This window comes from Malaclemys terrapin, chromosome 3, assembly GCF_027887155.1.
Source record: "Malaclemys terrapin pileata isolate rMalTer1 chromosome 3, rMalTer1.hap1, whole genome shotgun sequence".
In the NCBI taxonomy this organism is placed as follows: Eukaryota; Metazoa; Chordata; order Testudines; family Emydidae; genus Malaclemys; species Malaclemys terrapin.
In genome coordinates, this window is record NC_071507.1 from 142,847,330 (window position 1) to 142,874,887 (window position 27,558).

Sequence of the window (27,558 nt, forward strand, 5' to 3'; positions counted from 1 at the left end):
CTGACATCAACTAAAAATTATAAGCATTGGCAGGATCAGGGCCATAGTCCTGAATCCAGAAAAGCTGTTCTTTTGTAGTTGTTATAGTGCATGATAGCAAAATATGTAAAAGTACAGGCAACAGTATAAAAAGCAGCATTAAACAAGCTAACATACCATTATTGTTGTGTTCATCAATGGGTGACCGTATCCCTCCGCCATTTATGATGCACATTGAAACATGATTCCATGTATTTTCATCTCGATGTTTGAGATTATTGTAAATCTGTAACATTAGCATAAAATATTTTTAACCACTTTTTAATCTTTGCTTAATCTAGATGCAGGAATTTTACAAGTTACAAAATCGGAGTTTCTGGAAGCTTTTTCCAGGTTGGTGGGCCTGGATTTCTCCCTAGGAGTTAGGGAGAAAACCAATTAATCAATCATGCCATTTACAGCTATCTTTAAAGAACAAACTTTTAAAAATTCTGCAGCCACAGTTTTATTATTTATTATTTTTACAAACAGATAAAGTTTAAAAATAAGCCTCTGTCGGTCTTTTCTTCCTCTGATCTCTGGAATTTTTTGAAAACGAGAGTGTGACATTATAGGAGGTAGAACTCTAAACTGCACCCTCTAAAGCCAAAACTAAATGAGGGAAGGGATGATTCATAGACAGTGTCATAAAGGAAAATTAAAGGGTGATGTGTTATTTCAGAAAATGTTGAAATACAGAGCAATAACTTTCACATTTCCTAATTTTTGAGAGATGTGTAAGACCTTAAATATAGCTGTTCATAAAAACCTTGAAGGGGAATAATTAGAAAATTTAAACACATAAACCAGTCTAATGATGTGCCTTCAAGATTATTAAGGGACCTGACAGCAACTTACTGTATCACTAGCATTTAATATTTGAAACCTTCTTAAAAATCCTGTGAAGGTAGAGAACTAGAAGATTGGAGGAAAGCAAATGGAGTGCAGATTTTTCCAATAAGTAAAGAGCAATCTATATACCTGTTGCTCAGAGGACCAAATTAGACCCTCACTTAATGAGATCCTCCTGCATTTATCTCTAGTAAAGTAAATGGAAAACACACTCAGCAAGAGAATCAAAAAAGACTGCTATAGAATAATGAGGCAATAATCAGCCTGGTTTAAGAATAAACACTACCAGACTAATCTAGTATCTTTGTCAGGTAAATTACAAAAATAGTGGTTGAAGGGAAGAGATAGCAGCGATCACTGTATTGGGATTTTAGTGGAGCATTTGATGGTGTTGAAAATTTTTTTACTCTAATTCAAATCTCCTTGGACATGAACAACAGCCATGGGAATTAAAAATTAATTGGTAGCCTTAGTTCTTCAGCAAATTTTCAGCATAAAAACTTGTTTATGAATGAGAAATTGTCTTTCTGTGAATATTGGGCACCATCCACTACACTAATAATCAAAGCAAATTTGATTAAAATTTCAAATGACTATTCCCAGAGAGTTTGTAGTATCCACACAACTCTGTGCAACAAGTGCCAGGGATAAATGAACAATTTCTGATCCGTTCTCTTTTTTGCTCTATTGAGAACAGCCCTGGCCCCACATAAGGAGTTTCATCCTGAAACTTGCATAGCAGTGAGTTCCTGAGAGCTATTCATTGACTTTAATGAGTATTGTGGGAGTTTTGAGACTCTCAGGATCAAGTCCAAAAGGGAGAGCTAAACATATTCCAGACCTATCCAGGAACTGGTAGATCTTCTTTGTCAAACACTTATAAAAGGAGTAACTGCTGCCTCAGAATTCTATGAACTCTGCTAGGGATCTCACTATTACCAGACTTTAACATGAAAGCAACACAAAACCCTAAGAATCATAGAACTCTCTAGAGAGTCCAGTAAAGCTGAATTGTCCCAAAGCCCTCAAATATTAATTCAGATTAAATTATAGTCTGTTGTTTCTTACCATGGCATCACAAATCAAATTTCCCAAGTTGCATTCTTGGAAACGGCATGCCTGACTTGTACCATTTAGGTAAACTATAGTTTTTCCTATCACCTGGGAAGAAAAATTATTTAGCTGTATCTTCCACTTGTCAACTTCTTCTTTCAAGACTCTATCTAAAATAGAAGCATAGAATGAGGTTAAAATGGTTACTAACCTTTTGTAACTGTTGTTCTTCGAAATGTGTTGCTCATGACCATTCCATGCTAGGTGCGTGCGCACCGCGTGCACAGTTGCTGGAGACTTTTCCCCTCTGTGGCATCTTTTGGGCTGGCACTAGCACCCTCTAGAGTCATGCGCGTATGCACTGGTAAAAGGGGCACCCCCGACCCCACCCTTTCAGTTCCTTCTTGCCGGCTAACTCCAACAGAAGGGCAGGAGGTTGGGTCATGGAATGGAAATGAGAAACATCTCGAAGAACAACAGTTACAAAAGGTTAGTAACCGTTTTTTCTTCAAGTGCTTGTTCATATCCATTACATGGTAGTTGACTCACAAGCAGTACCCCCGGAGGTGGGCTTGGAGTTCATGGACATGCTGACTGCAACACTGCTCTCCTGAAACCGGCACATCGCAGGCCCACTGGGTGATGGCTTAGTGAGAAGTGAAGGTCTGAACAGACAACCAGGTTGCAGCTCTGCAAATGACCTGGATGGGTACCTGTGCAAGGAATGCTGCCAACTAAGCCTGGGCTCTTGAGGAATGAGCAATGACTATGACTGGAGGTGGAACTTTTGCCTGCTTGTAGCAAGTTCAGATACAGGTGGTTATCCAGGATGAGATTCTCTGGAATGACATGGGTACCCCTCTCCTTCTTTCCACAATTGCTACAAAGAGTTGGGTGGACTTGCAGAAGGACTTAGTTTTCTCAATGTAAAAGGCGAGGGCCCGCCTAATATCCAACGTATGAAGGCACCATTCCTCCTTGGGTCTTGTAAGGTTTTGGGAAGAAAACATAGAAAAATATCCTAGTTCTGGAATTGTGACACCACTTTTGGTAGGAAGAGCAGATGGGGGCACAGCTGGACCTTGTCCTTGGAGAACACTGTTTAAGGGGGCACTGACCCACTACAAACCTGAGATCTGATGTCACAGCTTTGATTTCAGAGACCTTTCTAGCTGAGGTAATTGCCACCAAGAAGGTGACCTATTACGGGGAGAGAAGCAGTAGAGAGCATGATGCCAACGATTCAAAGGGTGGCCCTGTGAGCCTCGACAGGACCAGGTTTAGGTCCGTAGGGGGAAGAGACTCATGAACTTGAGAGTAGAGTGTTTCCAGCCCCATGAGAAATCAAGCCATCATCTTGTGGAAGAACACAGATCTGCCATTCACCACAGAGGGTGGAAAGTAGAGATGGCTGCCAGGTGAACCTTAATATATGAGAGAGACAGACACTGAGGCTTTAGGTGTAGCAGATAGTCTACAGTTGACTGCAGAGAAGATCAGGATGGAGAGAGGTTCAGCTCGGAGGCCCAACAAGTGAAACATTTCCACTTGGCCAGGTAGGTAGTCCTGGGGGAGGGTTTCCTACCACCTATCAAGACCTGACAAGCCCTTAGCGAGCAGACCTGCTCTTCAGGGTTCAGCCACATAGCAACCATGCAGTCAGGTGCAGGGAGGCGAGGTTCAGGTGAAGCAACTGGCCATGGTCTTGTGAAATCAAGTCCAGGGGGAGTGTGAGTGTGAGTGGACCTGCTACTGAGAGGTCCAGAAGCGTGGCAAACCAATGCTGGTGTGGCCATGCCAGTGCTATGAGGATAACAGCCTTGTCCTGTGATTTTCAGGAGGACCTTGTGAACCCATGGAATCAGTGGGAAGGCATACAGTAGGTGGTCTGCCCCTGAGAGCTGGAAAGCATCGGAAAGGTAGCCCATATAGTGAGCAGAACTGATGGCATTTCCTTTTCTGCCTTGTGGCGAACAGGTCCTCCAGGGGAGGCCCCCACCTCTGGAAGATGACACTGACAACCTCCAGGTGAAGAGACCACTCATGGTGAGAAGAAGAAGAAAAGGATCTGCTGAGGTGATCTGCCAGGGCATTTTGGGCTCCCAGGAGATGTGATGCCTCAAGGTGAATGACGTGTTTCATGCAAAAGTCCCATAGCTGGAGAGCCTCCTGGCACAGTGCTGAAGGCACAGGGCTCCTCCCTGGTTGTTGATGGAAAACACTAATGCAGTGTTGTCCATCAGAACCTGCACCACTCTGCCTGAGATCTGGGGAAGCCAAGCATACCTAACATTTATATGCAGGGCAAGTTCCTCCTGGGACCAGAAGCCTTGAGTCCTGAAACTGCCAAGATGGGCTCCTCACCCTGATGTATCTCAGACTAGGGTAATGGATGATTGAAGAGCAGCAAAGGATATCCCTACCATTACTGATCCTGGGTCTCTCCACCAGGTCAACAAAGCGATGACCGGAGGTGGAATCGTGAGTGTTGAGTCTAGGTGATGTCTTCTCAGGGAGTAGACTGATGCCAGCCACATCTGGATGGGGTCTGAGGCATATCCTTTGGTACTGTACCACATTGGTACATGCCGCCATGCGTCCCAATAGTTTGAGGCAGACACGAGCAATTGTTACTGCGTGGGTCGTGACGGAGATCAGGTCTGATATAGCTCAGAATCTGGCTCGGATAGGTAGGCCTTGGCCTGTGTCAAATCGAGCACTGCCATGATTAATTCTATTCTCTGAACCAGGACCAGAGTTGACTTCCACTTGTTATCAACAGACCCAGGGCCTGGAAGGTGGCGTATACTGTACTGATGCTGTGTTGGACCGGAGCCTGTGAGTGACTCTCGATCAGACAATTGTCAATTGGCTTGCATGCTGAAGTGCTTGGCGCCAATTTGGAGCGGCTCGGCTGCAAGATTGGTCTGAGGGCTGCCTCCATGGATAAGGCCTTTAGACGAATATCCCATTCTTGTGTGTGCACGGTTTGAAACCCCTGTAGATCTGACACTTCTCTTTAACATGAGATTCCCTGAGGCACTTTAGACAGCTAGAGTGTGGGTCACTCACTGGCATTGGCTTGCCACAGGAGGCACACAGCTTGAAGCCTGGGGACTGGGACATGTCCAGCCCCTGTGGTGGAAGTCCCTCAATGACAGGGACAACTATTAACGCTATTACATAAACTAACATTAAGAACTATATACACTAAGTATAATAACTATGCAATATACGACAGAAAAGTCCAAACCACTGGGAAAGAAGCCTTGCAAGACCAAGGAGGATCATCCAGGCAAGCGTCATGGATGGCAAGAAGGAACTGAGAGGGCATGGGGCCAGGGGGGCCCCTTATACTGGTGCATGTGCATGCGACTCCAGAGAGCACTCGAGCTGGCCCAACGGCTACCACTCAGGGAAAAATCTCTGGCAACTGTGCACATGGCATGCACACACCTAGCCTGGAATAGACATAAGCAACACATCTCGAAGAAGTAGTCTTCCATTAATTAGATCCCTACGTTCATACAAATTTTATGGAAAATTTGCTCCTTAGTGATTCTAGAATATATTAACCTTTCCTTGCATGAGACCTCATTGAATAATATCAAAATTTACTTTACATGAAATCCAATTATGAGCGAAATTACGGAGGATCCTACTTGTTACAAGATTACAATATTCATTATAATCATAAAACCCAGAAATAGGGGGAAAATACAGTTAGGTGAGTGAATTGATCCCCAGCCACTGCAGGATTATTCCCTGCAGTACATTTGCAATTACTTTTGCCCAGGCTTCTTTTAAACTGCCAATCAATGGGACTTCTACCATGTCCTTTGGTCCAGCAGAGCCTTTTTTTTAAAAACATTCAAACTAAATTTTCTCTTACTTATCTCAGTTACTCCTATTTATAGCATCACTACCTTACAAATTTGTTTAAAACACTATTTGCATATTTCAAAACTGAACAATCTTACCAATAACCCAAATAACCATATAGGATTACTCAACTAGGAATTAATTTTATATGCATAGATATCCTATTAGTAGCAAATTGATGGTTTATTTTCGGAAACCAAACATAACTTGGATACAGCCATCATACAATTTCTCTGATGATTTTGTATTGTGTATATCATTTGGCACGTTACAAGGTTAATTTGCAAGCAACATATAAGCATTAAGAATACTGTACTTCACCATGTATATATCTAGTAGTCTGAATTATAACATTCACAGACATTGGAGAATTACTATAATGTTCAAGACCTGGTTTAATTAAGCTAATTAAACTTGTGAAAACCATGTGACTGGCAAAGCTGAAACACCTAGAAGAATAGGTCACTTCAAAATTGACTATTTATATGCTGGTAGTGCCTAAGAGCTCCAACCCACGATCAGGGCCCCACGGTGGGAGGCAACGAACAGACAAGCAACAAAGAATACACATCCAGAGAACTCTTAATCTGTACATCAGACAGGAAGCAACCACTAAATGAAACAAACAGGGTGGCTGGGTTGGAAGTATATGAGATATGTATTTACAAAACAAACCATGGAAGGATTTTCCTCCTTCACAGTTTTATAATGTTTGATGAAAAACATATGTTTTTTGTATATTACATTTGCACATTGATGTGCTTTGCCTGAATGTATTTAAAAGGTCATGAGCAACCCACATAAAACTGCTTGGTTGTTTTTACAATTAGAGTGAACTGAAATGCGTAAGAAAAGTGCTGGCTTGACAACCTCAGATCAAAGCCCTTTCTTTGTCCACAAACCAAGTGCAGAGATACCAAGAGTCCAGAGTTCCCCATCCTGCTCCAAACTCTGTTCTGAAGGAATCATCCTTATTGGATAAGATGTTAGTTTACTCTTCATGCCCATTTAAGCAATATTAAAATGAAATGTCTATAGAGTAGCCTAAAAATGCTAAATGTCATGGAAATATATTGCCTGAATGTCGTGAAGAAGCAATTAGTGATTTTACATAGACCCAAAAAAACCCAAACACCTGAAATGTGATAAACTGGAAACTTGTTTGATTGCTGAAAGGAGTCAGTGAAGAAAGCAGATTATAGCCTTATAATGTAGCCACAACTTGATGCCAAAGACGACCAAATTAAGAGGAATGCTAAATTCTCCTGTAGCATTGTACTTTACTTTTAAAAAAAGCAATAAAGCTAAAAGTTTAGCTGGTTGATCTATAGAAACTCAAATCTCTGTTTCACATACCTTCAGTAATACTGCTATTTAGCAAAATAGGGTTTCCAGATGTTCTAATTACATTTCCTTGATCATCAAATGTTACATTTAAATAACCAAGATATTTCCCAAAAGCATAGGCTTGTACCACTGGCACCTGCCTCCCATCATCTGACGTCACCAGGAATGGATAGTTGCCAGCTGGCATTTCATTGGAAGGTGGGGGGCCTGAAACAAAATAACCACACAAGTATTTTATCTTCAGAAAATTATCAGTAAGGACTTTCAAATAGGCTTTTCTTCCTTAAAAGAATATATGGAATATTTAATATCTATTAAATAATAATTTGGAAATAAAATAAGGTTCTTCAGGACTTGAGTGCAAGGGTGTATTTTCTCCTTGTAGAAGTGAAAAAGTTGAGTTGATTTTAACCGCTTACTTTGCTGCAAGATCTCTAACTCATAGCAATTAACTGAGAATTAAAACAAAAACAAAAAAAAAATGATTTTTCCATCATATATAAATTGTTGGATTTTTGCCTTCTGCTTTATTGATAACTTGGCTTCTCAGGTGACATTTTTCTGGAACCACGAAGCCCAAAAAGCATAAATCTAAGGAGGTGACTATGTAACAAATTACTACGTTATCACATTATTCCTTGATGAGATGGACTTCGTACTTTCGTACCATAAGATATTCATCCAAAAAGGAGAAGAGGCTTATCAAAGCTCCATGCACACTTCTCAGTTGAAGGCTTAGATTCTGTTTAATTAAAAATAGGTTTACAGAGGATAATGTAAGAAACAGTAACACCTTCTTATTTTTTTAAACTCCTTTTAAATTAAACTTTTGTCTGAAGGTTCTACCAAAAATCACCCCACTACGAAAAGCATTCTAGTCCCAGATTCCAGTTGCCACGTAATTTGTGAATACACGGGAAGAACTGCAATTGTATTTTGGGTCCCCGAGTCAGCTCTCTCCTGCCAACTATAAATACTTTTGTGAATGTTGGCAAGGCAAACGGAGCTCCTGGAACAGGTCCCAGATGTAATTGTAATGCTGCTAGAAGACTCAGCTGCTTGTTTGTAGCTAGTCTGCCAGAGTATGTATTTCCAAAAATCAAAGTAGAATCTTTGACTCTGCCAAAGTACTTTTTTTTTTTGTCTGAACAGATGAATGCATCTGCGTGCATTCGGTGTAGACAGTTCTCAGAGGTCATTTTAGGATATCCACTTCTTCCACGTTTACAGAAAAAGTTAGATCTTTCCGAATTAGAACCCACCTAGCTATCCTGGAAGCGCACAAGCATTTATTTCATATCCAAGTCAGGGGAATTTCTTGCCTTCACGTGTGAACAAAACCAATGAAGTAGATGGTGAAAGTAGTTTTTGTGTTTAAAGTTATTCATGTTGTGCTTACAAGGGTTCCTATGTCTTAATTCAGAACTGTAGGGTGTGATTCTTCCTAAACAACTAGAATAATAAAAGGAGGCAGAGGCTGATGGAGAAGATAAACTGCAGGGAAAGAGAGTGTGAAATGGAACAGCAGTGTGGTGAAACAAGCAGGGATGGAAGAGAAGGAAAGGGACAGTGTGTTACTATCTTTCTACACACACAGTTAAGTAGGTCCCAAGTTACACAGTGATGGCTGGGCACGTGACTTGCAGCTAATTTTGATTGCTTTAAAAACTAGCCACTGTCACTTTTATTCATATACTATTTTTATTCATAATAAATGTGGCTTGTGCTTATTTTCAATAGATAGATAAAGAGAGAGAGTAACACTGAGATGAGGGGAAATTGCCAACAGAGTCCCTAGAAGACTGGGACAGGAAATCAGAATCCGAAGGAACAGGGAGAGAGAGAGAAAGGGGGCAAGAAGGAAGAGCGATGTCAAGTCATGCTCTATGTGACAATTTTGTGGAAACTTTATAGGTTGCTGACAGAAGTTCAACATTCTTGTTGAAAAAATGCAAGCCAAAGGACAACCACTTCCTTAGCCCTGGTCTACACTACAGAGTTATGTCAACGTAAGGTAGCTTACATTGACTGTACTCCGTGTCTATGCTAAAATGCAGCTCTCATTAATGACAGGTTTCAGAGTAGCAGCCGTGTTAGTCTGTATTCACAAAAAGAACAGGAGTACTTGTGGCACCTTAGAGACTAACAAAAATTTATTTATTTATTGGTGCCACAAGTACTCCTGTTCTTTTTGCTCTCATTAATGAAACTCTCCCACTACACCAACTTAATTCCACCTCCACGAGTGGCGTAATGCTTAAGTCAATGTAGTTAGGGCGACGAAGTGTCAGTGTAGATATTACGTTGCTTATGTTGACTGTTTCTGCCTCTGAGAAGCTTTCCCACAATGCCCCACACTGCCAGTTAAGTCAGTACAAGTGCTCTTAGTGAGGACCCACACCAGACACAAGAAGCACAGAGTGGACGTGCAAAAACAGTTTAATTACTGGTGGCTGTAAGTCAATGTAACTTAGGTCGACTTAATTTTGTAGTGTGGACTTGCCCTTAGAAAAAGTTTTAGTAAATAAAGGTATGTCTACACTTACCTCCGCAGCGATCGATCCAGCGGGGGGGGGGTGTGTGTGTGTCAATTTATCGTGTCTAGTGAAGACGCGATAAATCGACAGCCAAGCACTCTCCCGTCGACTCCGGTACTCCACTGGAGCGAGAGGCATAGGCAGAGTCAACGAGGGAGCGTCAGCAGTCGACCTACCGCAGTGAAGACACCGCGGTAAGTAGTGCTAAGTACGTCAACTTCAGCTATGTTATTTTTGTAGCTGAAGTTGCGTAACTTAGACCGACTTAGCTTGCTCCGCCCAGTGTAGACCAGGCCTAAGAGAGCAGACACAATGTTCAGAGGAAAGTCTAGTTAATAAAATTAGAGAAACACAGCAATACACAGGCCTGATTCCAGAGAGAGCTGGTCAGAGGACTAATAATAGCCCGACTCACTAAGTGTTCACCTAGTGAGGTCAGAGTAGAGTAGGTCTCTATTAAGGCCTGGTCTTGCACTTCCTACATGCATTTAACTCTCAATGAAATCAAGAGGAGAGGGGAGGACATGTTCTGATATGTGGACCACTGTAAGCTAAGGAATCTGAACCTAATCCTAACTAAAGTCAAAGGTCCCAGTGCTTCCTTCAAGTCCCCAACTCCTACTATCTTTCCTATGGAAATCCAACAAAAACTACTGAGCATGTTCACTATCAGCATGAGCACAAATACATTTACCCCTTCATTCAAAACGTAGACAGATTCTGCTCTGCTGCTGAACTTTATTTTTAAAGAACTGTAAAGAAATAAAGTAGGGTAAAGAGTTGTAGAGAAATGAAACAGACAGCTGGAAAAAGTAGCTACAAAAGCCATCATTCTTGCTAAGTGGCAAGATCTAAAGAAATATTGGGGGAGGAAGGGGCAAGAAGAAGAAGAAAGGGAGGAGAAAAAGGAACATTTTACATTTTTATCTGTGAAATGCAAGACATTTAGCAAAGAAAGCTGCTTGTGACTTCACTGATAAAATCCATCTTTCTTCACTTATTTCTGTGGAAATTGTCACCCTCTTAGGTGCTGTATTTGTGACTAAGCTTGGATATTAACCTTATATAATTAATATATCTCCTTATTGCACAAATCTCACCTTGTAAAAAATCACCTTAATATAAATACACCTATATCTGAATCAGCTTAATGTTCCAGACATTTTCAAATGCTGTTTTGGGAAACAGAAGGAGAGGCAATAACATTACAATGGCCCATATCCCCTTGGATGGGTGTTTTGGAAGCAAAGTAATCATGTTACATCCTAGCAAGAAGGAGAGAGAAAGATACCACATGTCATGTTAAGCTGCTGTTTGAACGTAAGTGAGGCTCCGGGTGAAATTTGTTCCACATGTGTGGCTCAGGGAACCAACAACATGCTAGCTTTCCCCCCTTTGCACTAAGAATACATTACTGCATGTAATGCTCCTGGAGGGAGTCTGTTCTAGTGGGATGGAGTAGCTTCATACTGGCACACACATCTGTTAGAACTTGTTTGGTTTTGGATAGGTGCTATTCGCTGTTCTGTTTTGAATTAGTACAAATTGACTGTGTCTTCTCATGATGGGAAATATCTCATAGTTGACGGCTATTCCTTAATGTCTGGTGATTGAAACTATTCAGCTTACAATTAACCCAAAAGAAGATTCAACAAAGGTAAGGAACACTAAAAGGGAAGCAGGGGAGTGGAAGGGGACCAGCAGTAAGATCACGCAGTTACATTAGCTATACGCAAAACCTGATGGTTTTGAATTATTGGGAATTTTTTCCCCCACCTATGAATTATTAAAAGAGTAACAGCAACTATTTTAGACTCTCCCACAACCTAGCCAATATTGCAAGACAGAAGTGGACAAGCTAGAGGGATATGAAGAAAGAGTATAGTGGTCTTACAGATCAATTCAGGGGCTTTGGGGTTAGCCAGAGGGGGAGATTATACAAGAGATAAGATCAGGTGAGTAAGAAGGGGCAGAGTGGTGAGGGGTTTTAACAGATGAGGTCAAGAAGCTTGACTTCGAGCTGAAAAACAGTAGCCAGTGGAGGGACTCAAAGAGGAGTTCATAGACTTGCTATGACATTGTGTTAATAATAAAAGGAAGTAATTGTATATGTAACATACCTCCACTGCCAAAGTGCTTTGCAGACATTAATTAATCCTCAAAATACCCATGCCTTATACTAAGAACTCCTGAGTGCCTCCTGTACATCCTCACATCCTGTTGTCTTCAAATAGGAAGAAAAGACAATTAGCACCCTATAGAATTAGGCCCTCCTCCAATGTGAGGGTGTTTGGGAGGGGGTAAATCACTAGCTCCCCCTCACTTGTGTTTTTCCTGTATTTTTGAAATAATCAAAATTCAAAACATTCTGACCCGCTCTATAGTTGGCTGGAAGATTAGAAAAGAACTTCAAATATTTTGTCAATTTTTTCCTCTAGGATTTTTCATTGACATTTCTTTTTTGTTTGAAATTAGAAAAAAAAAAAATGTGTCCAGTTTAGGGAGTGAAGTAGAAGTACTCAGAGTGGGCAACAGAGTCTGACTTGCCCAAAGTTACACACAGACAGAGGTTTCAGAGATGGGATAAGAACTCAGGAAGTTCTGGCTCCTAGCATTGTGCTCAGACAACAATGAAGCTTCATCCAGTACTCTGAAGTGACACAGGTTCGCTGAGTGGTACTGACAGCTGATCTACACTGCCCAAGTCTTTTCAGACACACCAAGTAGTACTGCAGTGTATAGCCAAACATCTATGATCCTTATCTCTGCCATCTGGCTTGCTCCTAACCCATGTAACCTGCTGATGAGGATCCTTTCTCCAGAATAGGTGCTCAGAGTTTTTACATACAACATCCTTCAAAATGCAGGGATACGTATATTACCTACAGTTTTGCACTATTTGTTTGACAGGGATCCATAGTTATCTGTAATCTACTACATACTTTTCGATGTATAAAAATATAATTCTTTTAAAAGTCTGATATCACATAGACCTGCAAGACTAGAAAAGGAAGTTTAGATTATTGCAAAGGGCGATTTCTCCATTTCCAATGGAACTATGCACTTGTTTCTAGCCCTGAAAGGTCCTATAATGTTATGATTTTAAAACTAACATTGTCATCTAAAAAGGTTATTTAAAATAAATTTTAGGTGGATTTTTTTTTTTTTTTAAATTGCTTCTGAGGCTCTCTACATTTGACCTTATGGTAACTTAGTCTCCTATCTTAGCAAGCAGACAAATGAAAGGGGAAAAAATCCTAGCAGCATTTAAAAAAAAATATCCCTAAAGCATATACAGAATGTGACCATGAGAGATGCGGGTTCTGGTACTCATTTGGGATGATCTTGCATAACTCATTTGTGGAGTCACCATTCACTAACTAGACCCATCCCAAACTCACACTGTTAAGCCTTTGCGGCATACCGCAGCACCGGGCATTTTCTCACACACAGTTTGCACGCATGTATAATTTCTATAGACTATTTGGAACTTTGTAAAGAAGAGCTACAATCTGGGACAACGTTCAAGATGGAATTTCTTTTAGGCATAGGAAGACAGTCTGTGCACTTTTAATTTTCTATCACAGTGTGAAACATTCATGCTAGCACGATGTTTGGCAGTAGCTGGGTAGGCAACAACATAAAAAATTTCTACTTTTCTGTCACTTTGGGTATATATTCAGGATCAGTCCCTACACAGATCCATGTCTCAAACCACTTCTAAGTGTGTTTTTCTGAAATGTTTAAGATTTTATTTTCTTACTCTTAAAATTCAATATGAAAATATCAGTGGGATTCTTTTTTAAAAAGAAATGTTTGCCCTCATGGACTAAATAATACCATCACTAGGCCACCAAATATTACAAAGTACATATGTTTTACCATGTTTTAAAAACCTATATATACAGAAATAGGTTCTACAGGGTAACACTCACCTACAGGATATTTGGAAAAGTAATCAAGGAATATACCTTGTTTTATATTGATTAATTTATTTCACCGATTCCTTTAATGCGTGTATCATAGACAAAGTAAATTAAAATATTTTATTTATTTACTCCCTTATTCAGTAAACTTGTAAAACGTTAGAATCTCAGAAATGTAGGGCTAGAAGGGACCTTGAGAAGTCATCTAGTGCTGCCCCCGCCCTCCCGTGAGGTAGGATCAAGTATACCTAGACCAGACATTCTCAAACCCACGGTCCAATTAGCACACAGCTGCAGCCCAAGTATTATCTGCAGGACTAAGTATTATCTAGTACTTTGCATTTGTCTTCACTGAATTTAATCTTGTTGATTTCAGACCAATTCTCCAATTTGTCAAGGTCGTTTTGAATTCTAATCCTAACCTCCAAAATGCTTGCAACTCCTCCCAGCTCATTGTCATCTCAAATTTTATAAGCATACTTTCCAGTCCACTATCCAAGTTATTACTGAAAATGTTAAAAGTACCAGACCCCAAACTGACCACTGCAGGACTCCACTAGATATGTCCACACAGTGAACCATTGATAACTACTCTGAGTACAATCTTTCTACCAGTTATACACCCACTTTATAGTAATTTCACATAACTAGGGAAATGTAGTCTCTCTAATGAGAATCTCATGTGGGACTACTATTAAACAAGCTGCGCAATAATTTAGCAGCATTACCATTTGCATTGGAATGGGTCTGTTGCACAGGTCATCCTGAATATGTTCAAAGAGTTAGGACACTTCTTATTCACAGAGGGTGTAAAAACTGGGAATGGACTCATGTCATAGTCTCAGTCTCACATGTCTTGCTTACAGTAAGGATTGCAAAAGAACTACATCTCATGTGGGTTAGTCTCAATGTGATATGTGCTACATAAAGTTGATTGGTTTTAATTATACAGGGTGCCAGATCCTCAGTTGCTCTCAATCAAGGTAGCTCCACTGAAATTGCCGATATTCACCAGTTGAGGAACTGGCCACAGTACTTAGTTACCAGTAAATTACATTTTTACAAAGTCATCTTAGTTCAATGAGAATTCTCTTTCAATTAATGATCAGTTTTGGTTAAAAGCAACATTTTACTGGGAGATGCAATACCTGTATAAAGAAACGTGTTCGTATGTCCTCCAATTACAACATCCACTCCTCTCACTTTTTGAGCAATCTTTTGATCCACAGTGAAACCAGAGTGTCCTAGTGCAATAATTTTGTTAACTCCCAGTGTGATAAGTTTATCCACATGTGGCTGCAATGCTTCAATTTCATCTTCAAAATATATCTCCTTGCCTTAAAAAAAAAAAAAAAAGAGAGAGAGAGAGAGAGAGAGAAAGGAGATATTAATATTTATGAGGTGTCTAAAAATACTTGTGTTTTCACAAAATCAGATTATTGAAACAGCCGATGGACTATGGCCAGAGTCCCACAAACTGTGGGGAGCTCTGGCCTCTCTCAATATTTAAATGGCCATTTCTGCCATCAAACACGGGATTCTAGTGCTGTATTATTTGTCACACATCTTATGCATGTATATTCATCTCTCTCTTCATACCCTCTGCACATATAAGCTTCTCATTTTGCTTAGGCAAAAGGAAGAATATATTTTTCCTTGTTATTCCTTAGAGGAAAAGGATGGACTCAAATAACCCAGCCTCGTATGTCAGAAGGCAGATCAAAAGTTTCTGTTGACCACAGAGAGGTCTCCTCTGTGGATGTGTTTAACCATTTGCATTGGACTTTTATGTCAGTTGTACATTTGAATACTTTGTTTAAATATTATCATACCTTCCCTATTCTGGGCTAATTTACACCTTCATTTTTACAGTTATGATTTTATTTCAGTAAGTAATGGTCAGAAAAGTAGTAATATCTTCCTTGTATTGAAGATGATTTTTTTTTTTTAAATGCTATGTTCAATGCACTTTAATTCCATTGTGTGTCTAGGATAAACCAGAGAGGAATGCCAGGTCCTTTTATTAGACATGGAAGTGGCTCTTTTGCACCTACAGTGATGTCCTGTATCTGATTAAAAGGGCAAGATGAGAAACTATAATGTGAAATGGTGTTTTTATTATTCTAAAATACAATTATCTGTTCTTAAAATCAGAAGTAGTTTATTTTTGTCTAATTCCTTTACACTAATTAAATAAATCTTGATCACTAGAACAACTTATTTGTCTGAAGAGGATGAGTCTATGCTTCATCACTTCTGCTATCAGTCACTGATAGAAAATAATTGTGATTCCTTCTGTAGTCTAATTTCTGGTATATACTTGAGATGCCAAAAAACACAGGGGGACAAATTCTGCCCTCAGATACACATATGCAACTCCCACTGACTTCAGTGGGATTTGGGCATGTATCTGAGGGCCGAATTACATTCCTCAGAACTCAAAATTTTCAGATTGTAATAAACTCTGTAAAAACACATTTTCCTTAATTATACAAGATGTATTCATGTCTTCAGGCTCTCTTATGTGGCCAATAAGGAGAAAAATATATAAGCCTGCTTTTTTTTTTTTTTTAAACACTATTGTAAACGTAACACCCCCTTAGTGCAGTGCTTCGCATGTTCTAAATGGATCTGTGTATGGAACACATCTTTTCATATAGCTCGAACATCCAGCAGTTAAAAACAGTCAGATGGCCAGGGAGCTGAATAATATAAAAGTTCTATAGGCAACTAAAACCCTTCATCTGTATTCATGCTAGGAAACTATATATAGTTAAAATTTTAGCATTTGACTGTTTAAGAACATAAGAACGGCCATACTGTGTCAGACCAAAGGTCCATCTAGCCCAGCATCCTGTCTTCCGACAGTGGCCAATGCCAGGTGCCCCAGAGGGAATGAACAGAACAGGTAATCATCAAGTGATCCATCCCGTCACCCATTCCCAGCTTCTGGCAAACAGAGGCTAGGGACACCATCCCTGCCCATCGTGGCTAATATCCATTGATGGACCTATCCTCCATGAATTTATCTAGTTCTTTTTAGAACCCTGTTATAGTCTTGGCCTTCACAACATCCTCTGGCAAGGAGTTCCACCAGCTGACTGTGTGTTGTTTGAAGAAATACTTCCTTTTGTTTGTTTTAAACCTGCTGCCTATTAGTTCCATTTGGTGGCCCCTAGTTCTTGTGTTATGAGAAGGAGTAAATAACACTTCCTTATTTACTTTCTCCACACCAGTCATAATTTTATAGACCTCTATCATATCCCCCCTTAGTCATCTCTTTTCCAAGTTGAAAAGTCAGTCTTATTAATCTCTCCTACTACGGCAGCCGTTCCACACCACTAATATTTTTTTTTTTTTGCCCTTTTCTGAATCTTTTCCAAGTCCAATATACCTTTTTTGAGATGGGACAACCACATCTGCATGCAGTATTTAAGATGTGGGCATACCATGGATTTATATAGAGGCAATATGATATTTTCCGTCTTATTATGATCCCTTTCTTAATGATTCCCAACATTCTGTTCAATTTTTTGACTGCCTCTGCACATTGAGTGGATGTTTTCAGAGAACTATCCACAATGACGCCAAGTTCTCTTTCTTGAGTGGGAACAGCTAATTTAGACCCCATCATTTTATATGTGTAGTTGGGATTACGTTTTCAAATGTGCATTCCTTTGCATTTATCAACATTGAATTTCATTAGCCATTTTGTTGCCCAATTACTTAGTTTTGAGAGATCCTTTTATAGTTCTTCACAGTGACTTAACTATCTTGAGTAGTTTTGTATCATCTGCAAATTTTGCCACCTCACAGTTTACCCCTTTTTCCAGATCATTTATGAATATGTTAAATAGGACTGGGCCCAGTACAGACCTATGGGGGACACCATTATTTACCTCTCTCCATTTTGAAAACTGACCATTTATTCCTACCCTTTTAACCAGTTACTAGTCCATGAGAGAACCTTCCCTCTTATCCCTTAACAGCCTTTGGTAAGGGACCCTGTCAAAGGCTTTCTGAAAATCGAAATACACTACATCCACTGGATCCCCCTTGTCCACATGCTTGTTGACCCTCTCAAAGATTTCTAGTAGACTGGTGAGGCATGATTTCCCTTTACAAAAACCATGTTGACTACTCCCCAACAAATTATGTTCATCTATGTGTCTGACAATTTTGTTCTTTCCATAGTTTCATCCAGCTTGCCCGGTACTGAAGTCAGGCTTACTGGACTCTAATTGCCGGGGTCACCTCTGGAGCCCTTTTTAAAAATTGGCATCACATTAGCTATCCTCCAGTTATTTGGTACAGAAGGGGATTTAAATGATAGGTTACAGACTACAGTTAGTAGTCCTGCAATGTCACATTTGAGTTCCTTCAAAACTCTTGAGTGAATACCATCTGTTCCTGGTGACTTATTACTGGTTAATTTATCAATTTGTTCCAAAACCTCCTCTAATGACGCTTCCAATCTGGGACAGTTCCTCAGATTTGTCATCTAAAAAGAATGGCTCAGGTTTGGAAATCTCCCTCACCTCCTCAACCGTGAAGACCGATGCAAAGAATTCATTTAGTTTCTCCACAATGGCCTTGAGTGCTCCGTTAGCATCTCGATCATCCAGTGGATCCACTGGTTGTTTAGCAGGCTTCCTGCTTCTGATGGACTTAAAAAATTTTATGCTATTACTTTTTGAGTCTTGGGCTAGCTGTACTTCAAATTCTTTTTTGGCCTTCCTAATTTTTTTTTTACACTTCATTTGCCAGAGTTTACGCTCCTTTTTATTTTCCTCAGTAGAATTTAACGTCCACTTTTTAAAGGATGCCTTTTTGCCTCTCACTGCTTCTTTTACTTTGTTGTTTAGCCACTGTGGATCTTTTTTTGGTTCTCTTACTATGTTTTTTTTAATTTGGGGTATACATTTAAGTTGAACCTCTACTATGGTGTCTTTAAAAAGTTTCCATGCAGCTTGCAGGGATTTTACATTTGGTGCTTTGTCTTTCAATTTCTGTTTAAACTAACCTCCTCATTTTTGTGTAGTTCCCCTTTCTGAAACTAAATGCTACAGTGTTGACCCGCTGTGGTGTTTTCCCCACCACTGGTATGTTAGAGTTAATTATATTATGGTCACTATTACCAAGCAGTACAGCTATATTCACCTCTTAGACCTGATCCTGTGCTCCACTAAATCAACAATTGCCTCTCCTCTTGTGGGTTCTAGGACTAGTTGCTCCAAGAAGCAGTCATTTAAGGTGTCAAGAAACTTTATCTCTGCATCCTGTCCTAGGTGACATGTACCCAGTCGATATGGGAATACTTGAAATCCCCCATTCTTATTGATTTTTTTTTTATTTTATTTTAATAGCCTCTCTAATCTCCCTGAGCATTTTACAGTCACTATCACCATCCTGGTCAGGTGGTCGGTAATATATCTCTAAAGCTATATTCTTATTATTCAAGCATGGAATTACTATCCATAGGAGATTCTATGGTACACTTCGATTCATTTAAGATTTTTACTTCATTTGATTCTATGCTTTCTTTCACATCTAGTATCACTCCCCCACCAGCACGACCTGTTCTGTCCTTCCAATATATTTTGTACCCTGGTATTATTGAGCATCCTCATTCCACCAAGTTTCTGTGATGCCTATATCAATATCCTCATTTAATATGAGGCACTCTAGTTCACCCATTTTATTATTTAGAATTCTAGCATTGGTATATAAGCACTTTAAAAACTTGTCACTTTTTAGCTGTCTCCCATTACATGATGTAATTGAATTAGACTTTTTTCATTTGACTGTTTCTCATCAGATCCTACCTGTATTTTATCATCTTCCATCCTCTCCTCCTTAATAGGACATAAAACAGTGGTTCTCAAACTTTTGTACTGGTGACCCCTTTCACATAGCAAGCCTTTGAGTGTGACCCCCCATATAAATTAAAAACACCTTTTTATACATTTAACATCATTATAAATGTTGGAGGCAAAGCAGGGTTTGGGGTGGAGGCTGACAGCTTTTGACCCCCCATTTAATAACCTTGCGAGCCCCCTGAGGGGTCCTGACTCCCAATTTGAGAACCACTGACATAGAGAATCTCCATTAATAGATCCTCCCCTAAGGGATGTCACTATTTGGACCACATGCTACTCCATTTACATTGTTTATATGTATATGGTTTGTTCCTGCTATACTAAAGAAAAGCATACCTGGATTTGAAAGGAAAGATGTTTCCTTAGTGGTATAGCCAACAATTCCGATTTTTTCTGAACCAACATGTAGTATTTTATAAGGCTGAAAATATCCAGCAATCCTGGATGCTACTGATCTGCTTGCCTGAATATTTGCACTCAGAATTGAAAAATTAACATTTTTAAGTAGCGGATCCAATAATCCATCCAGACCATTGTCAAACTCATGGTTCCCCAAAGCCTATGAAAAACAAAAAGGAAAATTATTAGACACCCCCAAATAATCACTATAAGTGCTCTCTCAGAAATTACATACGGGGCATTTCTAGCATAGACGCTCTCCCGTCGACTCTGGTACTCCAACGGAGTGAGAGGGCAGGCGGAGTCGAACGGGGAGCGTCAGCTCACCGCAGTGAAGACACTGCAGTGAGTAGATCTAACTACGTCAACTTCAGCTATGTTATTCACGTAGCTGAAGTTGTGTAATTTAGATCGATCCCTCCGAGTGTAGACCAGACCAAATACAAAATTAAAATGCAAATACAGTACACTGTCATGTAAAATGTAAACTACTAAAAAAAATAAAGGGAAAGTTTAAAAAAAGATTTAACAAGGTCAGGAAACTGCTGCTGTGCTTGTTTCATTTAAATTAAGATGCTTAAAAGCAGCATTTTTCTTCTGCATAGTAAAGTTTCAAAGCTATCTTAAGTCAAGGGTCACTCGTAAACTTTTGAAAGAAACACCATAGCGTTTTGTTCAGAGTTAGGAACGTTTCAGAGATACCAACAACCTCCATTCCCCAAGTGTTCCTAACTCTGAGGTTCTACTGTAGTAGCATTACCTCCCCTACCTTGTCTGGCCAACATTCAGTGACCAGGCTTTCAGCTCAAAGCAAATATTACCTCGCCTTTTACCGCAGGTTCACAACATCCTTCACCAGGCCAACCCCAGGGCTCAGCTGGGAGCTCTGCCCCTGTCTCCCAGGGGCCCCTGCGGTTCTTACTGCGCACCAGCCACTGCCCAACCTGCGCATCTGGCGAAGCCCTGCGACGGCGCAAGCCTTAGCGGGTCAATTTCAAAACGCATGGAACCCATTTCCCTACAGCTACACCACCACCCTGCGCCCTTCCCTTGCACCAGCCCCCTCATGCTGCCTCTCCAGCCGCACCCCAGCCCGGCAGCGCCCCGATCATGCACCACCTATGCACACACACACACCTCTCCTCCCGTAGCCCCAAGTTGCACTAGAGCCGCCGCCGCCCTTGCCTGACCCCCCGCAAGGCGAGAGGCGCCTGCGCCTTACCATAGCGTCGTAGCCCAGGAGGTTCATGAAGCGCACCACTTCCCGCCCCTTGAAGTAGCTGAACCACACGGTGCCCTGGTACTGGTCGCCGGCGTCCAGGAGCAGCACGTTGGGGTGGGTGGCTCGGATCTCCTGGATCTGGGTGTATCTCCGCGCCACCCCGCCATAGCAATCCTGGGGGCGGCTCTGACACTTGCCGGAGTCGCGGCTGGTCTGTTCCACCCGCGCGTGGACGTCGTTGGTGTGGAGGAGCGTGAGCTGGAAGGCGGCCCGGGCGGCGTGCGCCAGGCACAGCAGCGCGGCCAGCCCCAGCCAGGGGCTGAGCGTCCCGCGCAACCTCCCCATGCCTGCCCCGCGCGCAGCTGCTGCAGCTTAAAGCGGGGCCCCACGGGGCTGGTAGCACCGAGAAAATCCATGGCAGGTAGTGGGAGGGTTTGACGGCTCCTCCCCACAGGGCTTGGGTGTTGGCGGTTAATCTAATCCTTGTGTTCCTGCAGCTGCTGAAGTGAGGGGTGGGGAGAGATACAAGGATGTCCGAAGAGTGCCCTATCCCAGATAAAGTTACACACACTGTTCCTTCCCCTGCCTCGCTCGAAACGGGGCGAGTCCGGGCGGCTGAGAAATTGCGTGTTCTTGCTTTGCCCTGCAGCCGCAGGAAGCCCGGCTAGGCAATATGTATAGTCGATATGTCAACAGGACGTGATTCAGGCGCCAGGGTGGTTTGGCCAGCAGAGTGTTTGAGTTGGAGCTCACGGGCTATTTGCAAGAACTGCATTGGCTAGCTGTTCCTCCTAGAACACCTGTAATCCACACGCACTTTGTCAACAGGTTTAACGTGTAATGGGCAAGAGTTTTCACTGCGTCGGTTTCCCTAAAACCCTCATGAAAATACAGCCACAGCTGGGGTGGGGATGGACTGCTCCTCAGCAATGCCCTGAGAGGAAAACTCCACCAGGAACCGTCCCGTTCTCACAAGAAGCCTCAATGTATCTTTAATGGGCAGGCAGAACACGCAAGACCTGTTTTAAGGTATTTTCTACCAATGACCCCATAATACTTGGGCTGTCAGTCCCAGGGCCTGGGGTGGGCTCCAGTTGTGAGCGCCGCAGGGCTGACAGCTTGGGGTAGTGGGGGAGCTGGTAGCTGGCAGGGGGCTCCAACTGTCAGTGCCCCACAATGTCTAACACAGGTAAGTCAGGTTTCAGGTAAGTCAGTGGAAGGTGGGGACGAGCACTGCTGACAGAAGGAGCATAGTGTGAACATGAAACACTGCTTTAATTACTGCTCTGACTGTACATCCCTTTAAATTGGCTTAATTTTGTAGTGTAGGGCAAGTTTATCCACTTCATAATTGCTTAAAATTCAAGTGCCATTTTAACCTTAAATAGTGTCACCAGTACAATAATCTATTTAATTATAGCTTTAGTTATCTTATTGTAGTTTCAGTAGATTTCACATACTGATTTAAAAATAAGACCTTTCTGTTCTGTGGTTGGATGCTAAATTTATAGCTGAGGCTTGAGTATATATAGTGAGGTAGAAAACAATAGAGGGTTTGAAATGATAAGCAACTTTAGAGAATAGATTTAAGTTGCAAGTGACAGCTGGGATGAAAATTATAATAAAGCTTCCTCGTAGTTGGTGGATGTAGTTCCACATGTTTTATATTTATTACACAACCAAATTACCAGAGAGCAAAGAAAGACTATTTGATAGCTTTTGTGTAAGTACTGTAACTACTGTATGTCAAAGCATTTCTTCACATGATCTGATTTTGCAAGTCATTTCCTTGTTTTATCTCCACATCACTCTTGAAAACAAAAATTTGTAAGTGTAGGAAAAATGATACTTTATCACAGGGTTGGGTAAGGCTGTATCAATTGCTGTCTTTTTCTTGTAGGGATGATGTCAGGCCCTTGTCTCCTTGGAATCTGAAGTTGCTGAGATGGAATTTGAACTGAATTCGGTCTATGTTCCCTTCTCCCCTCCAACCCGTTTACTGAAAAGTAAATGAAGTTTCATATTCTTCTGCACTGTTATGTCCTGTACGTGGTTTTTGAACATTGACTGAAGAATCCATCCATGTCGGAATTTAGATAATGGAGATTTCTACAGGCATCAAAGAATCCTGCTATAAAGTGAAGTGATCGGTGACTACCAGAACAGTATGAAAAGCTATCTAACATCTACTTCTCAGCTGTTAGGGTGTCTCTTTTCCTCAGGCCTGGTCTTCACTACAAAGTTAGGTTGATATACGTCACCTTTCATCAACCTGTTTGTGCCTCTCTCTACACTGAAAATTGTCTCTGAAAGATGTAAACGCCCCGTTATGGTGATGCAGTAAAACCACCTCCCCATATGGTGCGGAGCCATGGTCGACCCACCGAGGTCAATGTAGTTTCAGTGAAGACACTGTGCAACCTTTGTTGATCCTAACAGTCCATCAGCAGCTGTCCCAAAATGCCCCATTCCCTGAGACAGTGACCATTCTGATCACAATTGTGAACTCCACTGCCCAGGGTTCACAGAGATCAGAAGCCACACACCCCTTAAAAGCCCCCACATATATTTGAAATGCCTTTTCCTGGTTGCTCAGCTTGGCAAGCATACCTGCCAGCACTCCCTGTCAAATAAAGTAAAAATACTAAATGAATCAAACTGTACCAGAGAATCTCTCTGGATAGAAATTCCTTGCTTGAACATTCAGAGTATAGAAGTAGGAAATTTACTACCAACCACCTTACCAGGATGGTGATGGTGACTGTGAAATGCTCAGGGAGATTAGAGAGGCTACAAAGGCAGAAAACAATATATTTTACCTATCCTCCTATTGACTGAGTACATGTCACCTGAGGAAAGGATAGATGACTGCTTTGAAGATCAGCTTGTCCTGGAACTCCAGGGGAGAGGCAATTCTTGATTTAGTCCTTAGTGGTCCAAGAGGTGAATATAGCTGAACCGCTCCTTAATAGAAACCATAAAGTAATTAAATTTAATATTTTTGGGAGGGGGGGAATGCCAAAGAAATGCTATTGTCGTGGGTTTAACATCAAAATGGGGAACTACACATAAATGAGAAAGTTAGTTAAACAGAAATTAAAAGGAACAGTCTGTTGTGGTCAAAGACACCCACACAGTGATTTTAGTTCAAAGACTCAAGCGTGAGGCCAGTTTATTGACATACATACAATTATAACATTTAAACATTTGAATAAAATTAATCCAAATATCTAGAAAAAGTTTTCAAAGAGGGAAAAGTGCTGCCTGCCTAATCATTGTGTTGCTGGCAGTAGTGCTGGACCACAGAGGAAAAGTTTTACTTAACTGCAGCAATCTACGGTGCACAGTCATCCGGTGATGCATGCGAGCAAATAGGGCCAGAGCACCTGAGGCGCAACCGTCCAGGGAGCGCCAAAGGTGATCAGGGTATAAGGTGTACCCAGCAACACTTCAAGAACAATTTGTGGCTTTTTAGTTGATATTAGCTTTTATTTGCTATTTGTTACCAAAACAGATTTAAAATTTTCCATTCTTCTGGCTTTGACTACCCTGCTGCAGCCACAACTTTGGTCTTTATTTAAAACAATTTATATCTTATAAAGCATTAAGTCACCTTAAGGATTAAATGCTAAATACCAAAACTAAACAACACTAGTTTACTTTGTTTGGCAAAAGTATTTTTTTTTGGTTCTATAACCCCAAAACAACATTAATTTATCTTAAACTTATAAAACAAAAAATTATACACACCAGGAGTGTTTTTTAACAAATTTAACTAACTTTTTCATAGTCAAATGATTTTACCTGTATAACCTTTTGCCTGGATTATTTACAGACACTCCCAAAGGAATGGCTGCAAAGAAACCAAGAATTTTTCTTTTAACATTTATACATAGTTTCACTGCTTAATTCCCACCAGTAATTACAGAGTTAACTTTTTACTTTCTTTTCTTTAACTTCCTTAAACTGCGGTTGCCTGCCCGTTTGGGCCCAATCCTTCTTTTCATGGGCACAGGCATTGTTTTACTATCAATTCAGCAAGGAGGGTGGGCTTTTTGGCTAACCCCCCTTGTAGGAGAGGATTCATTATTTAACAAAGCAATTACTATTATACACAAAGAGTGGTTAAACAACACAACAACACTAGAACACTGCAGTAAGCCTTAGTCTCCTTTCCAGGCAAGAGCAATTTTCCTAGCCTCTATTACTCCGGTGAGGCCAATCCCCCAACATGCATGCCACTGGGGAGGATTTACAAAGGGAGGTCCTCGCATGCACCCTGTCCGGCAACGAGTTACCAATCCGCCTCTGAGAGTAACGGGGTAGGATTCCCGGTTGCCCCAGGTTTTGGCAAACAATTTCCAGGGGCTGGAGCTCACTCCATACCTGAGTCCATGCTCCAGAGGAAGATTTGGGGAAGGGTTTCGGTTGTAGGCCAACCACACAGAAGGTTAGGAAAGGCTTAGTCCCCGTACACTCCTCCCCCAGCAGAGAGCACCGGCCTGCCTTCAAGAGAACGGGATGGGTACTCTACTACCTAGGAGTACGTGGGTGGTTTCCCGGGGCCTCCCCGCTCTCCGAGCAAGGAGGGACGCAATCGTCACTTAACGGGTAGAAAAGGATGGGGACCTACTACTCACACAAAGCGGGGGTCTCCGCTATTCTCGGTCCCTTACCCCGCCCGTAGCAGGTCCCTGGACCACCTTACGACCCACAATCACACCACATCTAATTCGGGATCTTGCTATGACAGTCCTCACCAGTCCACACAGACTATTGCTGGTGGGAGTCCTGCCAATCCCCAGGCGGCGGATCTCACTTCGTCCACTCAGCCTATTGCTGGTGGTTGAGGCTTGCTGACCCCTTCGGCTGCTCCGAGATTCCCTGTACCTTGCCCTACGTGCGCAATGGGGGTCTCCGGTTTTCCCAGTCCCTTGCCCCACCCGCAGTAGGTTCCAGGGTGCCCTGTACCTTGCCCCACTCATGCAACGGGGGTCTCCGATTTTCCCAGTCCCTTGCCCCGCCCATAGTGGGTTCCAGGGAGTGGATTCCGTCCCCTACTCACTATGGGGTCCACTTTCCCGGGGTTCCTCAGCAGGTGGCCCTGCACCCTCTGGGGGAACCACTCCCCAAAGGGCGATAGCCACAAAGCTGACTAAGAAAAAATAAAAAGCTTAAAAAGGCAAAGCATAGGAGCTTGGTGTACTTCTTGTTCTTATCGAGATCAGAAACTTCAATTTACACTCTCTTACGCTGTCCGTGCACAGCCTTTCCCTTAATAAGATAGTGAGCTATGCCCGGACATAGGGAGAAGGCATTAAATGTCTTCCTCTCAGTTGTTTACCTCTAATCCTCGGGCCACTCAGTTTTGGAGTCAGTGGTGGTTTCCTTTATGTCCCGGAGAGATCACCCAGCCTATTCAGCCTCTGTTCCTGCCTGAATAATCTCCTGTCATCCAAAACTTGTTTATATACTGGGCTGGCACTCTAAAAGTGTTTCACTGCCAGACGGATGTCCCAGTAATTTCACCGAGGCTGTTCCAAGGAAACCGTTGGGTCTAAGATCCTCGTGTACACACCACAAAACAGACAGTCCCCTACGCCCCCCCCCAGCTTATAACCTAAGTAAATAATGATAGAAATAGCATAGCATGATGCAAGAAATTAAACAGACAAGTTACAGAATGGACACACACAAAGCGAACAGGCGTCAGGCAAATGAGTCTAGCCTCAAAAGGTTCGGATCACAGCACGTCCTTACCTGAACCCAGAGCCTATGGGCAGCTCCCTACCTGTCATAACTATAAAGGGAAGGGTGTAACAGCTGTCCTGTGTACAGTACTATAAAATCCCTCCTGGCCAGAGACTCCAAAATCCTTTTCCCTGTAAAGGGTTAAGAAGCTCAGGTAACCTGGCTGGCATCTGACCCAAAGGACCAATAAGGGGACAAGATACTTTCAAATCTTGTTTGTGCTCTTTGTTTGGGAAGTTGTTCGCTCTTGGGACTGAGAGGGACCAGACATCAATCCAGGTTCTCCACATCTTTCTAAACAAGTCTCTCCTATTTCAAACTTGTAAGTAAATAGCCAAGCAAGGCGTGTTAGTTTTCCTTTGTTTTCTCAACTTGTAAATGTACTAGCGTGTTTATCTTTGTTTGCTCAACTTTGACTAGAGTGTTTATCTTTGTTTGCTCAACTTTGACTAGAGTGTTTATATTTGTTTGCTATACTTTGAACCTGAGGCTAGAGGGAGGTCCTCTGAGCTCTTTAATTTGATTACCCTGTAAAGTTATTTTCCATACTGATTTTACAGAGATGATTTTTACCCTTTTCTTTAATTAAAAGCCTTCTTTTTAAGAACTTGATTGATTTCTCCTTGTTTTAAGATCCCAGGGGGGTTGGAACTGTATTCACCAGGAGTTGGTGGGAGAAGGAGGGGGAATGG

General features: G+C 41.6%; 1 protein-coding gene and 1 long non-coding RNA gene across 2 annotated transcripts in view; one reads left to right on the forward strand and one right to left on the reverse strand.

Moving 5' to 3' along the window:
* NT5E (5'-nucleotidase ecto) overlaps positions 1-21,866 on the reverse strand; it is a 38,393-nt gene extending 16,527 nt beyond the window's left edge. The window contains exons 1-6 of the mRNA XM_054022552.1: positions 21,116-21,866; positions 19,831-20,053; positions 14,764-14,952; positions 7,162-7,359; positions 1,939-2,093; positions 157-265 (exon numbers count right to left, since the gene is read on the reverse strand). Coding sequence (XP_053878527.1) covers positions 157-265; positions 1,939-2,093; positions 7,162-7,359; positions 14,764-14,952; positions 19,831-20,053; positions 21,116-21,460 — 1,219 coding nt within the window. The 5' untranslated portion in view covers positions 21,461-21,866. The remainder of the gene's footprint in view (positions 1-156; positions 266-1,938; positions 2,094-7,161; positions 7,360-14,763; positions 14,953-19,830; positions 20,054-21,115) is intronic.
* LOC128834082 (uncharacterized) lies at positions 21,149-23,148 on the forward strand. The gene is made up of 3 exons (XR_008444383.1): positions 21,149-21,229; positions 21,944-22,144; positions 23,016-23,148. It is a non-coding gene; the product is annotated as an uncharacterized LOC128834082 (long non-coding RNA).
* The last annotated feature ends 4,410 nt before the right edge of the window (positions 23,149-27,558 follow it).